General features: G+C 41.5%; 1 protein-coding gene across 1 annotated transcript in view; it reads right to left on the bottom strand.

Moving 5' to 3' along the window:
- The window catches only part of LOC135518934 (uncharacterized), a 38,517-nt gene that overhangs the window by 3,263 nt on the left and 17,925 nt on the right, over positions 1-17,329 (bottom strand). Inside the window, exons 18-24 of the mRNA XM_064943905.1 lie at positions 4,287-4,535; positions 4,056-4,085; positions 2,201-3,923; positions 1,802-1,882; positions 1,264-1,431; positions 409-465; positions 6-98 (exon numbers count right to left, since the gene is read on the bottom strand). Of these exons, the coding sequence (XP_064799977.1) occupies positions 6-98; positions 409-465; positions 1,264-1,431; positions 1,802-1,882; positions 2,201-3,923; positions 4,056-4,085; positions 4,287-4,535 (2,401 nt within the window). The remainder of the gene's footprint in view (positions 1-5; positions 99-408; positions 466-1,263; positions 1,432-1,801; positions 1,883-2,200; positions 3,924-4,055; positions 4,086-4,286; positions 4,536-17,329) is intronic.

Below are 17,329 nucleotides of genomic sequence, written 5' to 3' on the forward strand. Positions count from 1 at the left end.
CTTACTCTACATCACTCAAACTGTAGCCAGATGCTCGGATGAAGACACAGATCATTCGTAGTTCTGACACTTTCAACCTAAGATGAGTTTGGAGAGTTCTTCACAGAATATGTTTTTTTTTATTATTAAATGAATAACTTAATCAACAAGACGTAATCAACCTTAATAAACTAAAATTACTTTCACAAGCAGAAACATTAATTTATCCACTGATCAAATAAATATAACTAACCTCATCGAAAAACATCTTTGCAACTGTTCATCTTATTTCATATCACAACTATAGCATGCAACATCATCAAATACACATTTCTAACTAGTGTCTTGTGGACAGACTATCAAGCATCTGACCAAATAATGCAAGATTTTAACCGAGATTACTTTCAACTGATATTAAAAGATACTCACCTCACTCCATCTTTCTGTAGCTGGCCACTCAAAGCAACATTCCCACAACTATGAAGCCTGAGGAAACAGTGATAAGTCATATTCTTGACAATTTAATACACAGTATTATTGTGGAAATTATGTATTGTTCAATTTTGGTAACACTTCCCATAAATAATCTCCATTAATATCCTCATAATGCATTAAGCACATTTATAATGCCTTATGATCAGTGCATTAAGCACATTTATAATGCCTTATGATCAATGCATAAAGCACATTTATAATGCCTTATGATCAATGCATAAAGCATTGTGATGTATGACATACAGCAGTTGCTAGTAACTGCTCACAGACATCTATGACTACACTTCATTTACATTTGAGACATTTAGCAGAAGCTCTTATCCAGAGCGACTTACAGCTAATAGATTTTGCTACAATGACGTATCAGTAATAGTAAGTGAAGCTTGTAAGTCATATGCACATTTTTCCATTGGTGTACATACACTTTCGAAGAATGACCACATTCCTAGAGCAATATGACCAAGGCTGTTTAATGTCTTATGAAGCAGTGTTATAATGCCTTATAGGAAACTCTCAATAGGAAATAGTGCACGATATGTGCTCATCAAGGGGTACATTCTAATTCCCCTGTGCTTCCTGGAATGCACGTTACTCTGTCTTGCACACCAAACATGACGGTGGTCCCCTCTTGATTTCTCAATGAGCATATAGGACATTATAACACTTTTATTTCATAAGAGATTATACTGCCTGCTCAGATGCAGTCTTTTCCATGTTAATGTAACTCCCAGTCAACTGATAATATATCATACAATATATCATTTAAATGAAAAAAGATCTTAGACTTACTCTATGCTTTCCAAGACTCCATGTGCCTTATTGATGAGGGACATGAATTTGTCAGCTGTATTTCTGGTGATGGACTTCACTCCAATTTTAACTTTTCTGGTTTTGTGTTTAGTGAGACAAACAAGCAAGTCCTGTACTTTCTCATCAGAGAAGTTGGTCTTATGCAGACTGAAAAATACAGACAAATTGGAGTGAGGCACAGACAACACATTTTATTTTAAAAACAGTCCCTAAAACATCCATATGGTAACAGAAACATTAATAGTAAATGTAATATTTCTTTATCAAACACATATGAATCTGGTTATCAAACTTAATGAAGGATGTTTGTGTGAATCACTAATAACAGACTAGTGTGGTTTGAATAATGTTGTTTCAAAGTAGTAGACTGATGCTAGAAAAGTTATTGAGAAATGATTATTCATATAATTGGTATGAATTGGTCTGAGGTTGTTGATGTAGAGATGCAGTACATTAAACTGGAAAACTTTATGGTGAATAAGGTTTGATATTACAGTAAAGATCATGTGATTCTTACTCCAGCTCCAAACTCTTTCCTTCTCCCAGCGCTGTCAACAGACCATCTAAATCATCATCGGCGAGGTCGTCCACCTGCAACCTACAAACAGTGTCCCACAAAAACATGAAGTGACTGATATGTCAGAAAGGATTAATCGAAGAGTTAAGTGTAAAAAAAAATATATATAAAACAGGTTGTTTGAATCCTGGATGCTGATTGGTTGATAGCAGGGAATTATTCACAAAAACAACCAGTTGAGTGACTGAAGTGTCTGAAATAATTAGAGTTTAAATTAGAATAAATATCCATGTCCAAACTAAACATTTTGGCTACATTATGAGGTTCCAAGAGAAACATTATACTGAGCATAAATCAGTTTACATTATTATTGAGAAAGGAAAATGCAATAATACTCACACAAGATCTTTACATTTTCTCAACCCTGGTGAAAGCATTTTCATGTTCTCTGCAGTTAAGTTGCACCCACTCAGACCAAGACTTTCAATGGACTTGCAGTGCTGAAGACAATACCTCAACACCCAACAGTCTGTGTTTGTCATGGGAGTCCCGGTCAGATGAATATCTGTGTATGTTTCCATGGCTTCTTTAACAAAATCATCTGCATGGAGCTCATATAGACAATGAAACGTGAAAAGCTGCATTGTACGTCTAACGATTTGATCCTCCTTTCCTTTTTCAATGACTTCCAGAATAAAATGTTTGAGCTGGGTCCAAATTCCTTGAGAACAAGAGATGTGTTTTTTATCCTCTAGACGTTTTCCCACTTCCTTGTTTGCGATGCCGAAGAGAAATTGAACTATGGGTAGCAGGTGACTGTTTTCTTTTCCAAGTCGAACCTTGGAAAGTAGCTCTCTAACTTTCTCCTGAGCTTCCTCATCACCCAGTAACATGTATGAGAGGGCTGTGAAAAACTCCTGGAAGCTGAGGTGCATGAAGCTGTACATAGTGGTCTGACTTACTCTTTTCTTTTGGAGAAACTTACACAAGAAGGGGACTTTGGAAGGATCTGACACTGTCTGTGAGACACAATCATGGTCAAATGACACCTGCTGCTCTTCCATTCCCTTTTCTGCCAGCTTGCCTAGTCCTTGGAGAATAGTAAGAGCTGACTGACCCAAATCCTGACAGTGGTGCTTCAACAGAGTGTCAACAAATTCAACAAAGATGGAGGTGGTGGTCTCCAGCGATTGTATCATCTCTGTGCCTTCATCAAATTGCTCCCTATAAACTGTGCAAATGATCCAGCAGATGACTGGAATGAAACATGCGGTGAAAAGGGTTTCATTTTCCCTCACAAAGTCATAGGCTTGATGTGAGTGTTGCTTCTGTTTGAAGAACTTCTCAAAGTAGACCTTCACGCCTTTCTCAGAAAAGCCCAATATCTCAGCGTATCTCACTGGATGTTTGAGCACTCCAATCAGTTTGACCAACGCTGTGGACCTGGTGGTGACAAGCAGGAAGGACTCGGGTAAGATATGTTTCAATATCAGGCCACTCAGTGTCACTTCGGGGGAGCATTGTGTCCACGGGTCCCTGGGAAGGGAGTCTTTAGGTACATCAAGTGAGAATTTGAGTTCATCAAAGCCGTCTACCAGGAAGAGAACCCTCTCAGGAGACTGGTGAAGGACCTGCTTGATCATTGATGATGAACTCTGATCGTAGTCAAGCAGATCCATCAGACTTTTTCTCCCAGTGGCCTGGTTCAGTTCTTTGCACCTCAGGTGAAAAACAAAGTCAAATCGGTCTTCGTAAAGTCTTCCAAAGGCCCAGTCAGACATGATCTTCTGACTGGTAAATGACTTGCCAGTTCCAGAGTGGCCCTGCAGTATCACTGTTCTCTGAATGTCTCTGTGCTCGTCTGGATCAAACAGCCTCTCCACTTTGGTACTCTTGTAGGCCTCGCTGTCCCTCTGGTCCATGACGTGATGAAAGTTCTGTCCTCTGGAGCGGATCTCCTCCTCTCTCTCTCTCTGCTGACGGTGTTTCTGGATGATCAGGGGCTCAGTGTAGCGATCATCTAGCTTCACATGTTCTCCAGGGAGAGAGTTGTACTCCTGCACTGTGGCATATTCACCTCTGATGAATTCCTTGTACTTTAGGCTTATTGTGCTTTTGTTCTCTACACATTGATACAATAACAAAGGCAATTCATCATTTTACAAAACTGTTTCTGTTGAAAACAATGTTTAAATCATATTATTTGAATCATATTAATGTTGATATTTAAATAGGTGGAAAAGACATGGCTTACCTTGTTGATCTCCTTGTTTGATGTGGGATTCTATGTAAATTATACAAATGATGAATAAATACCTCACATTAAAGTGTTATTACAGTACAAGTTTTCACACAAGATATTGTTGTGGCAGACTCTGACTACAACTTAATAATCCATTGAAAATGTTAAAACAACAGTCAGTTTCACCTTTTCCTCTACAAACTGTCTCTCAAGATTTACATGTCTGTGTACATCTTCACTCACCCAAATCCTGGACCAGATTCGGTTCATTCTCCCTCAGTATGGAGAGAAAGGCAGATTTCACTTTGTTTCCTCCAGAGTGGAGGGCTTTAAAGAGCTCCCTCATTTTGTCCTCATCAGTTCTGGCAGCACTGATGTTGGAGTACATCTCTTTATGAATCATGCCTTCAGCGAGCAGCTCATCAGCTATAGACATCACCATGGTGACCCTCTGAATGAGCTGGGACCTGTGTTCATCCACCAACTCAGCATCTATGGAGGGCACAGGTTAAACTTCATTATTATCAAGAATATACAGATTATTCATCCATTTGTGTGAATGCTTTTACAGTTCATATGCTTAGAATAGGAGTACAATTATTTATTACATGTACTGAATGATATTGTGAAACACATTGAAGATAACAGACAGTAACTAATTATATGGATTTGAAAGGAGTTTTGTATTTGCACAGACAAAAAGAATCCCATAACAATATTTCTCCATAGTCCATTGTCACTAGCTTTGACCTAATAGCATTCCTTTAATGGACAACTCAACTGCCCGGTAGAGCATATTTTTCAAGAGTTCTTAAAAAATATTCATATTTTTCAAGAGTACTTAAAAAAATATATAGCTTATTATTAATTTAATCATTCTTAAATTGTTTTAGAGGTCAACAACATTTTATAAACTTGCAATTTCCCATTGTATAAATAATTGGTAAATTAAGTTTGGCTTTGTTCAATCATCTTAGAATGTGTGTTTAAAAAAATATGGGAGTCCGAAGATGAAAACAATGATAATTTTACTAAATGGCATTGGTTGTGATGATAAAATAGGCCAAGTAAAATGTACATGTGTCATTTGAATTTGAAATGGGTTAAAAATAACCACCAGGTGGAACTGCCTGTTAAAAAGGTTCTAAATGGCACATGTCATCTTGGTTGATTATCATCTTGGTTACATGAGTAGGTTACATGCATGTCCCTTGCAAAGAAAATGATTAGTGAAGACTCTGCAGCATCATAATTCTGCTCAGTTCAATAGCTGACCACAAGATGGTACTGTAGGCTACTACTTTGACATGTCACAGTTAGACACAATAAACACAATCAAGTGGTACGGTATAATAAACAGCAGACTACACACAATACACGAGTTTTGCTGCTAGCAGTTGGTAGAGTTTGGTATTTGAGGGTTTTGGCGTGGGTGGTAGTTGTGGATCGGGGTTGGACTTAAACCTGCAGGCAGGGCCAAACACCCCCCCCGAGGTTGTGCTGGGCCTCCTGCTGGTGGGGCAAGCCTCTGGTAGCGAACCAAGGTTTAGATGGCCCTAGGATGTATACGCTCCCAGGACGTCACTGAGGACTATGTCAGGACCTATTTACGACGTTCTCATGACTTTCCTTTAACTAGTCCTGAAGTCGTCACGTGATTGTCCCAAGGGAACATTCTCTCTGGGACCTTTGTGTAATTCCTGGTTTCAGGACCTTCTTGGGTCCAGGGGACGATGACACAACGTCCCAAGAATGTCCTAAAAACTTTCCAGAGGATGTCCCAGGGACAAAGTGGGAACTAGACAAAACCTCCAGGGGACCATGACACAACACTCCAAGAAAGTCCTAGAAAATCTTCTAGGAGACCATGACACAACGTCCTGACAACTTTAGGAGACCATTTGTGATGTCCCGGGGACGTCCTAACGACTCATTATTTGCAGGGAAGCTTAAAGCTCTCTTCCCGAAACTCTGTTATAAACTACATATAACCTCAGGATTGACTGGAGCTTTAGTAGTGTATTAGTATAGTTCTGTATAGTCTCACCATATCCAAGTTTAACTTACTTTGATCAGGCTCCATTTTGCTCCCAGGAAAGGTCACACCTCAGCACAAAGTCATCTGTCTCTTCACTGGTTGTCTACTAGGGAAACAATCAGTAAGGTACTGCAATTATATGCCCATGAAATAACGCGTATATTTGGAGTATTTGACAGTTATTAAGACATTAAAAAACAAAACAAGGATGACCAAGGTACTCTTAATAAAATTAAAATGCTATTTAAATTCATTGTTAAAGCATATTCAGTTCATGTTTTTTTTCCTCACGCAAGCAGTTTTGAAATGTTTGTTCCATTTAACAAGCTGTAACAATAAAAGTATTTTTAATTATATGAAGTATGTTATTAGACAACCAATTAACCAAAGACACCTTCTATTTACAAAGATCTACTGTATCATAGCAGCACTTCCTTACCTTCTTCTTTTCAACAAGACATTAAAACTAGTTCACTTACTTCAGGTTGAAATGTCTGTTTTTCTTTGACTCTTTGTGGCCCACAAATGCTCAATGTCAGTCCAGTTTCTTTTGTCCCAGTTTTCTACAGGAGGCACACCTTAAGGGCTTATTGGACTTTACCCTACCTGAAAAATCACACATTCCGTTTGCAACCTGTTTCCAATAAATTTTAACTGTAGTAATTTAAAAAAAACTATACTAGACTAAATTTACTCCAAGGTTGCTTGTGCATGTGTTGTGAAAGCTATTTTAACATGTTACAATCTGATTACAATTCAAATACATCACAATAAAATGTGTTGGTGTGTAATTCTTGTACATCCAACACATTTTTAAACATGTACATTTCTAGTAGGCTACTCACCCCTCATAAACAAAGTTGAAGGTGCGGTGTGAAAATGTAGTTTTCTGATCTTTATGAATGTAGGGTTTTGTGCCCAAGTCAATTATTGCCAGGCAAGGAGTGGTCTACCTTCACAGGCAACATTCCTGTTTAACCCGTTCAGTAAGGTTGTGGAAAAGGGGTTAGGAGATCTCAGTCACAGACCAACTGATTAGACCCGATGAAAACCTGTCCATAATGTGAAAATAAGAGGACCGTCTGCCTCATTTGATAATAAAGTTATGTTCACAACATTTTGTAATGGTGTAAAACCATATTGGGGTTGGTAAACATTAATCAATCAATTTGTTAGAAGACAGAAAGACAAGTGTTACAGTAGACAGTGTTGTATTATTATGTGCCCTAGCCAATACTACTGTACATGCATTCCATTCACTGGTAGAGTTATACAGTTTGTTTGGAAAGTATTCAGAAACCTTGACTTTTTCCACATTTTGATACGTTACAGCCTTCTCAAATTTAAACATTTTTCTCATCACTCTACACACAATACCCCATAATGACAAAGCAAATACAGGTTTTTAGAATTTTTTGCAAATCTATTAAACATTTAAAACAGAAATATCCCTTTTACATTACAATTTAGACTCAGTACTTTGTTGAAGCACCTTTGGCAGTTATTACACCCTTGAGTCTTCTTTGGTTGGACGCTACAAGTTTGGCAAACCTATATTTGGGAAGTTTCCCCCAGTCTTCTCTGCAGATCCTCTCAAGTTATGTCAGGTTGGATGGGGAGCGTTGCTGACCAGCAAAGGGAATCCCAGGCGTGAGCTGCACAGTGATGCGAGCCTACCAGACGAGCTAAATGCCTTTTATCCTCACTTCAAGGCAAGCAACACTGAAGCATGCACGAGAGCACCAGCTGTTCTGGACGACTGGGTGATAACACTCTCAGTAGCCGATGTAAGCAAGACGTTGACAAAGCCAGCGGGGCCAGACGGGTTACCAGGATTGTGAACACGGGAGCATCATGGGGGGTGGGACTGTGCGCTAGAGTCCGCTCCATACCTCTTCCGGGTTATGGGTGGGGTTATGACGTTGAAGTCATGGGAGGCCGAGGATGATCTTGTGTACGGGTGCACTGATGATGAGGAAGGGAAGGCTTTCTTTAATCATGGATTCCAAGGTGAGGGTGAGTGGTGCTGTGATGTGTGTTAATGTCCTGGATCCTAGTGCTTGACTATCCAGAGCTTGAACAGGACAAGGGGAGGAGAGTGGGTACGTGGTGATGTTAAGGGAGGAGACGAGGGCCTGGTCAATAAGATTCACCTGCGGCATTGGAGTCCACTAGAGCTGTAGAAACAAAACATGAAGGTCAGCCAGCCAGTGAAATTGTTACTGGGAAAGGTTCGTCGGAAAGTGATGATGATAGAATACTCACGCTTAACCCAGGAGACGGATAATCACGTGGCTGTCCCTCTGCTCACGTGGACCCCAAGTTAGAATGTACCAGACGCCGTTGAAGCTGGTGCCCCTGCTGTCCGCAAGGACAGAGGCCCAGCTGTCTATGACGGCATCATTGAGCCGCGGAGAGGCGCGTAGCCCATGGGTTCAGACTCAGAATGATCAACGGAGGAGGGAGAGAGACGACGGGGGTACTGACACTCCCGAAGCAGGTTATCCAGACGGATGGGCATCAATTAGTCGTCAGCTATGTGACGTCCATATCTGATCCAACATGACACTAGATGGTAGCCTAGATGCGTCTGATTCCTTTGTAATGGCTCTAATTCATTGGTTGTGTGAATATGCCCTCTTGTAGATAAGACATGTTTTATGATCATATGTCTTCTTACTTGGATATTTTTCATTGAGTAGATGCCCAGATTTGACTGAACCAAGGTATCTGGCTATAGCTTAGACAATGTGTACTGAACTGAGGTGTCTGTTTATAGCTTAGCCAGCATGTACTTGTCCATGGAGTCCCCAGGCAGAGCGACGGGGAGGGAGAGGTGTACTTTCCTGCTGCCTGATATACTGTAGACCACTCTGTTCTTCAAGTACGTTGGCAGGTTTGGGTACTTATACACTTCCTGGAACTCATGATAACCATTAACATCTGGTGTAGACCCTAGACTATGGCACCCCTCATGTCTCTAGTATAACTGATGATGAACAATATTTCAAGTTTTAGAAATCCGAAACCATCAGGAGACACAAGAAATCCTGATTGAACTTCTCAAAAACTCACTTAAAACTTCTTATGGCTGAGATCCCGCTAACGGGATCGATATGACAACAGCCAGTGAAAGTGCAGGGCGCCAAATTCAAAACAACAGAAATCTCATAATTAAAATTCCTCAAACATACAAGTATTCCACACCATTTTAAAGATACACTTCATGTTAATCCCACCACAGTGTCCAATTTCAAATAGGCTTTACGGCGAAAGCACCACAAACGATTATGTTAGGTAATGGGAAATTTTAATTGTAACCAACAAAGCAGTTTTAAGTTAAGAAAAAAGTCTGGGTGGAGAGTCAGCAGAGTCATGGCTTGGGGGTGGAAGCTGTTCAGAAGCCTTTTGGACCTAGACTTGGCGCACCGGTACCGCTTACGTACATAGGCTTAATGTACACATGCTCAAACTCGTACACTTTTGATAGACTTAAAGGGGCAAGCTGTAGTTGATACATCAATTTTTGGACTTATAAATTATATTTACAGTACCAGTCAAAAGTTTGGAAACACCTACTCATCCCATCTGGTTTGCGTTTAGTGGGACTATCATTTGTTTTCAACAGGACAATGACCCAAAACACACCTCTCGGCTGTGTCAGGGCTATTTGTCCAAGGAGAGTGATGGAGTTCTGCATCAGATGACCTGGCCTCCATAATCACCCAACCTCAACCCAATTGAGATGGTTTGTAAGGAGTTGGACCGCAGAGTGAAGGAAAAGCAGCCAACAAGTGCTCAGCATATGTGGGAACTCCTTCAAGACTGTTGGAAAAGCCTTCCTCGTGAGGCTTGTTGAAAGAATGCCAAGGAGCTGTGTTGGGTCACTGTCCTGTTGAAAAACAAATGATAGTCCCACTAAGCACAAACCAGATGGGATGGCGTATCGCTGCAGAATGCTGTGGTAGCTATGCTGGTTAAGTGTGCTTTGAATTCTAAATAAATCAGACAGTGTCACCAGAAAAGCACCATCACACCTCCTCCTCCATGCTTCACTGTGGGAACCACACAGGCAGAGATCAATCCTCCCCTAACCTGGACGATGCTGGGCCAATTGTGTGCCGCCTAATGGGTCTCTGTTAGTTATGCGTAACTGGCTGTAAGGAAGTCAGGCGCAGGAGAGCAGAATTTGGGTAGCAAACAGAGCCTTTTATTTAGGCGAACAAAAACACACGGCACTAAGAACACTAAACACAATACGGGTAACATAACCCAGTGCAACCAGTCTAACGTATGCATACACGAAACAACAAACAATTCCACACATAAACATGGGGGGAACAGAGGGTTATATACACGTCTAATACCGAGGGAATTGAAACCAGGTGTGTAGGAAAACAAAACAAGACAAATGGAAAAATGAAAGATGGATCAGCGATGGCTATAAAACCAGTGACATTGACCGAACAAGGGGAGGAACCGACTTCGCGGAAGTCGTGACAGTCTCCCGGTTGCGGCCTGAGCATGGGATCGAACTAGGATATGTATTGACACAGCTAGCACTGAGATGAAGTGCCTTAGACTGCTGTGCCACTCAGGAGGCCCTTGTGTCCAAACTTTTGAATATATACATATATCAATATATCAATGAGCCCAATCTGCTCTCCATGTCAACAAAATCATAAACAACAGAGTAGGGCTGTTTAATAAGTCCTTCGTTTTGGGCTCAGGTCAAATAATTTGGTTGATCTATACTTCCATAAGTCCTAGTCTTGAAGATCAAGGGGTATAACATTTATTGGAATGACTAGATTTCTGATAGAGTTTTTAATGTAAAGAAGTAATTTAATCGTATTATTATATGTAGTAGAAAGCGATGGGTTAGAAGAAGCCTACATAACCAACCTACAAAGTAAAATTTAACATCCATATATGGCCAGCTACGTAAACTTTATCATTGATTTATCCTACGAATGATGTCGTTCAATTGGTAATGTCTATTAAGGGGGAAGTTGTCTAAAAGTAACAATGTAATCAGATTACGTTACTGAGTTTGGGTAATCCAAAAGTTACGTTACTGATTACAATTTTGGACAAGTAACTAGTAACTAACAGATTACATTTAGAAAGTAACCAACATATATCAAATCAAATCCAATTGTATTGGTCACATACACATATGTAGCAGATGTTATTGCGGGTGTAGCGAAATGCTTGTGTTTCTAGCTCCAACAGTGTAGTAATATCAAAATATTCACAACAATACACACAATACACACAAACCTAAAAGTAAAATAATTGAAGTACATAAATATTAGGAAGAGCAATGTAGAAATGGAATAGACTAAAATACAGTAGAACAGAATACAGTATATACAGTTGGTCGGAAGTTTACATACACCTTAGCCAAATACATTTAAACTCAGTTTTTCACAATTCCTGACATTTAATCCAAGTCAAAATTCCCTGTCTAACGTCAGCTAGGATCACCACTTTATTTTAAGAATGTGAAATGTCAGAATAATAGTAGAGAGAATGATTTATTTCAGCTTTTATTTCTTTCATCACATTCCCATTGGGTCAGAAGTTTACATACACTCAATTAGTATTTGGTAGGATTGCCTTTAAATTGTTTAACTTGGGTCTAACATTTCGGGTAGCCTTCCACAAGCTTCCCACAATAAGTTGGGTGGATTTTGGCACATTCCTCCTGACAGAGCTGGTGTAACTGAGTCAGGTTTGTAGGCCTCCTTGCTCGCACATGCTTATTCAGTTCTGCCCACAAATGTTCTATAGGACTGAGGTCAGGGCTTTGTGATGGCCACTCCAATACCTTGACTTTGTTGTTCTTATCAAGCCATTTTGCCTTAACCCATTTTGGAAGTACGCTTGGGGTCATTGTCCATTTGGAAGACCCATTTGCGACCAAGCTTTAACTTCCTGTCTGATGTCCTGAGATGTTGCTTTAATTTATTCACATATTTTTCTGTGCTCATGATGCCATCTATTTTGTGAAGTGCACCAGTCCCTACTGCAGCAAAGCACCCCACAACATGATGCTGCCACCCCTGTGCTTCACGGTTGGGATGGTGCTCTTTGTCTTGCAAGCCTCCCACTTTTTCCTCCAAACATAACGATGGTCATTATGGCCAAACAGTTCTATTTTTGTTTCATCAGACCAGAGGACATTTCTCCAAAAAGTACAATCTTTGTCCCCATGTGCATTTGCAAATCTTAGTCTGGCTTTTTTATGGCGATTTTGGAGCAGTGGCTTCATCCTTGTTGAGTGGCCTTTCAGGTTATGTCGATATAGGACTCGTTTTACTGTGGATATAGATGCTTTTGTACCTGTTTCCTCCAGCATCTTCACAACGTCCTTTGCTGTTTGCACATTTGCACCAAAGTACATTCATCTCTAGGAGACAGAACGCGTCTCCTTCCTGAACGGCATGATGGCTGCGTGGTCCCATGGTGTTTTTTCTTGCGTACTATTGCTTGTACAGATGAATGAGGTACCTTACGGTGTTTGGAAATTGCTCCCAAGGATGAACCAGACTTGTGGAGGTCTACAATTTTTTTATGAGGTCTTGGCTGATTTCTTTTGATTTTCCCTCGATGTCAAGCAAAGAGGCACTGAGTTTGAAGGTAGGGCATGAAATACATCCACAGGTACACCTCCAATTGACTCAAATGATGTCAATTAGCCTGTCAGAAGCTTCTAAAGCCATGACATCATTTTCTGGAATTTTCCAAGCTGTTTAAAGGCACAGTCAACTTGCTGTTTAAAAGCACAGTGTATGTACACTTCTGACCCACTGGAATTGTGATACAGTGAATGATAAGTGAAATAATCTGTTTGTAATCAATTGTTGGAAAAATGACTTGTGTCATGCAAAGTATATGCCCTAACCGACTTGCCAAAACTATAGTTTTTTAACAATACATTTGGGGAGTGGTTGAAAAACGAGATTTAATGACTCCAACCTAAGTGTATGTAAACTTTCGACTTCAACTGTACATATGAGAAGGGTATAGTAAAAATATGTAACCATTATTAAAGTGACTAGTGTTCCATTATTAAAGTGGCCAGTGATTTCATGTCTATGTATATGGTGCAGCAGCCTCTAAGGTGCAGGGTTACGTAACTGGGTGGAAGCCGCCTAGTGCTGGCTATTTAACAGTCTGATGGCCTTGAGATAGAAGCTGTTTTTCAGTCTCTCGGTCCCAGCTTTACCAGTACGGACCTCGCCTTCAAATCAAATGTTATTTGTCACATACACAAGGTTAGCAGATGCTAATGTGAGTGTAGCGAAATGCTTGTGCTTCTAGTTCCCGACCATGCAAGTAATCTAACAATTTCACAACAACTACCTTATACACACAAGTGTAAAGGAATGAATAAGAATATGTACATATAAATATTTGGATGAGCAATGGCCCATGCATACCCCACATGACATGTCACAAGAGGTCTCTTCACAGTCACCATGTCCAGAACAGACTATGGGAGGGACACAGTACTAGAGCCATGACAACATGGAACTCTATTCCACATCAAGTACCTGACGCAAGCAGTAAAATTAGATTTAAAAAACAGATAACAAAACACCTTATGGAACAGTGGGGACTGTGAAGCAACACAAACATTGGCACAGACACATGCACACACACACACACACACACACGATAATATACACACGGTAGTATACACAGTATACATACACATGGATTTAGTACTGTAGATATATGGTAGTGATGGAGTAGGGGCCTGAGGGCACACAGTCTGTTGTGAAATCTGTGAATGTATTGTAATGTTTTAAAATTGTATAAACTGCCTTAATTTTTCTGGACCCCAGGAAGAGTAGTTGCTGCTTTGGCAGCAGCTAATGGGGATCCATAATAAATACAAATACACCGCTGCTACTCTCTGTTGTTATCATCTATGCATAGTCACTTTAATAACTCTACCTACATGTACATATTACCTCAACTAACCCGCACATTGACTCTGTACCGGTACCCCCTATTGTTATTTTACTGCTGCTCTTTAATTACTTGTTACTTTTAGTTCTTATTCTTAGCTATACATATATTTATTTTTTTACTGCATTGTTGGTTAGGGACTCGTAAGTAAGCATTTCAGTGTAAGGTCTACCTGTTGTATTCGGCACATGTGACTAATACCGTTTTATTTTATTTGTACTGTAGAGCAGTAGTTAGTATATTTGAGGAACCAGAATACAGTATGTACATATAAAGTGGGGAAAACCGTATGTAAACATGATTTAAGTTACCAGTGTTCAATGACTCTATGTACATAGGGCAGCAATCTCTAATGTGCAGGGTAGAGTATCGGGTGGTAGCCAGCTAGAACAGTGACTAAGGTTCAGGGTAGAGTATCGGGTGGTAGCCAGCTAGAACAGTGACTAAGGTTCAGGGTAGAGAGCCAGGTGGTAGCCAGCTAGAACAGTGACTAATGTGCAGGGTAGAGTACCGGGTGGTAGCCGGCTAGAACAGTGACTAAGGTTCAGGGTAGAGTATCGGGTGGTAGCCGTCTAGAACAGTGACTAAGGTTCAGGGTAGAGAGCCAGGTGGTAGCCGGCTAGAACAGTGACTAAGGTTCAGGGTAGAGAGCCAGGTGGTAGCCGGCTAGAACAGTGACTAAGGTTCAGGGTAGAGAGCCAGGTGGTAGCCGGCTAGAACAGTGACTAATGTGCAGGGTAGAGTATCGGGTGGTAGCCAGCTAGAACAGTGACTAATGTGCAGGGTAGAGTATCGGGTGGTAGCCAGCTAGAACAGTGACTAATGTGCAGGGTAGAGTATCAGGTGGTAGCCAGCTAGAACAGTGACTAATGTGCAGGGTAGAGTACCGGGTGGTAGCCAGCTAGAACAGTGACTAATGTGCAGGGTAGAGTACCGGGTGGTAGCCAGCTAGAACAGTGACTAATGTGCAGGGTAGAGTACCGGGTGGTAGCCAGCTAGAACAGTGACTAAGGTTTAGGGCAGGGTACAGGGCGGAGGCCGGCTAGTGGTGACTGTTTAACAGTCTGATGGCCTGGAGATAGAAGCTGTTTCTCAGTTTCTCGATCCCAGCTTTGATACACCTGTACGGTCTTCGCCTTCTAGATGGTAGGAGGGTTCACAGGTTCGGTGGCTGAGGTCCTTGATGATCTTCTCTTGGCCTTTATGTGACACCGGGTGCTATAGATGTCCTGGAGAGCAGGCAGTGTATCCCTGGTGATGTGTTCGGCTGATCACACCACCCGCTGGAGAGCCCTGCGGTTGCGAACGGTGCAATTGCCATACCAGGCGGTGATACAGCCGACAGGATGCTCTCAACATTTCATCTGTCGAAGTTCATACAGGTCTTAGGGAAAAGCCTAGTTTCTTCAGCCTGCTGAGGTTGAAGAGGCACCATTGCACCTTCTTCACCATGCTGTCTGTGTGAAGGGACCATTTCAGGTTGTCAGTGATTTGCACGCCGAGGGACTTTAATCTTTTGAACCTCTCCACTGCAGCACCGTCGATGAGGATGGGGGCGTGTTCTCTCTACTTTCTCCTTTAGTCCATAATCTGCTATCAGCTCCTTCCTTTTGTTGACGTTGAGGGAAATGTTATTTTCCTGGTACCTCTCCCCGCAAGTGCTCTCACCTCCCCCTGTAGGCTGTATCATTGTTGTTGGTAATCAGGCCTACCACTGTTGTGTCATCAGCAAACTTGCTGATTGAGTTGGATACGTGTATGGATAGCAGTCATGGGTGAAAAGGGAGTGCAGGAGGAGGCTGAGAATGTACCCCTGTGGTTGCCTGTGTTGAGGATAAGCGTGGCAGAGGTGTTGTTGCCTACTTCACCACTTGGGGTTGGCCCGTCCAGAAGTCCATGACCCAGTTGCACAAGGAGGGGTTAAGATCCAGGACTCTGAGCTTAGTGATGAGCTTGGAGGGCGCTGTGGTGTTGAAGGCTGAGCTGTAGTTGATGAACAGCATTCTTAAAGAGAAGGGTGCAATTGCAGCCAGGAATTCAGGGCATTCCTGCATCTGCAGGAACCCCTATTTATACTTATATTGGTCAATGTTTAAGCCAGGACAGGCTGGAGACGGGGGCGCTCCAGTACGTGGCATTAATGCACAATAACGTTGGATGCCAGCTGCCGGTAAACCCCACACAAGACGGGGCGGGGGCTACAATGGTAGCTAGCTAGCCATACAACGGTAGACCCCTGCTTATCTGGCACTGTTTTCCCACAGTTCTGACTGCGAGGGCAGGTGTTCGGCAGGCGGGAGCGTAAGAACACTGTGTGCTAGCTTAGCCAGCTAGTCTTCCCAGTAGACAGCAGGCGGGAGGCAGGGGCGACACCGTGTCCTAGCTAGATAACTAGCAAGCTAAATGCATCATATGCATCACACGGGCCAGATTTCTGTATTTTGAAAATTACAATCTTGATATCTTAATTGCTGACATGCAAAATGTTGTTGGACTATATCAACAATGGACTAATGAAAGAAATATAAACACTTTAAAAAAAGATTGCTGTCAGAGTGCAGTATACCTGCTGGACACTGCAATACAACTGCAGTTAGAGTGCAGTGTAACTGCTGTATGCTTTAAACACTGCGTCCAAAATACGTTTTTTTTAAACTGCAGTACAATGCAGTTTTTTTCTGCTATTACTGCATCCAAAAAACACTTTCAAAACGGCAATCTTTTTTTGTAAGGGAAAAGATGGTATTTGGTTGGAGCTTTTCTTTAACTAGCCTCTCAAATCACTTCATGATGACAAGTGAGTGCTACGGGGTGATAGTCATTTAGTTCAGTTACCTTTGCTTTCTTGGGAACAGGAACAATATTGGACATCTTGAAGCAAGTGGGGCAACAGACTGGGATAGGGAGAGATTGAATATGTCCGTAAATTCTCCAGCCAGCCTGTCTGCACATGCTCTGAGGTCACAGTTTGGGATGCCATCTGAGCCGGAAGCCTTGCGAGGGTTAACACTCTTAAAATGATTTTCTCACGTCGAGAGCACACAGTCCTCACGAACGTCCGTGGCTCGATGTTGTTTTCCTCGAAGCGGGCAAAGAAGGAGTTTAGTTCGTCCAGAGTGAGGCATCAGTGTCTGTTTTTGTAATCCGTGATTGTCTGGAGTCCCTGCCACATACATCTCATGTCTGAGCTGTCTTGACCTGTCTTATCATATGGTCTCATTATAATAGAGAAAATGTTGGCTTTCTCAAAATAACAGTACACCAT

Source organism: Oncorhynchus masou, chromosome 3 (genome assembly GCF_036934945.1).
Source record: "Oncorhynchus masou masou isolate Uvic2021 chromosome 3, UVic_Omas_1.1, whole genome shotgun sequence".
Classification (NCBI taxonomy): domain Eukaryota; kingdom Metazoa; phylum Chordata; class Actinopteri; order Salmoniformes; family Salmonidae; genus Oncorhynchus; species Oncorhynchus masou.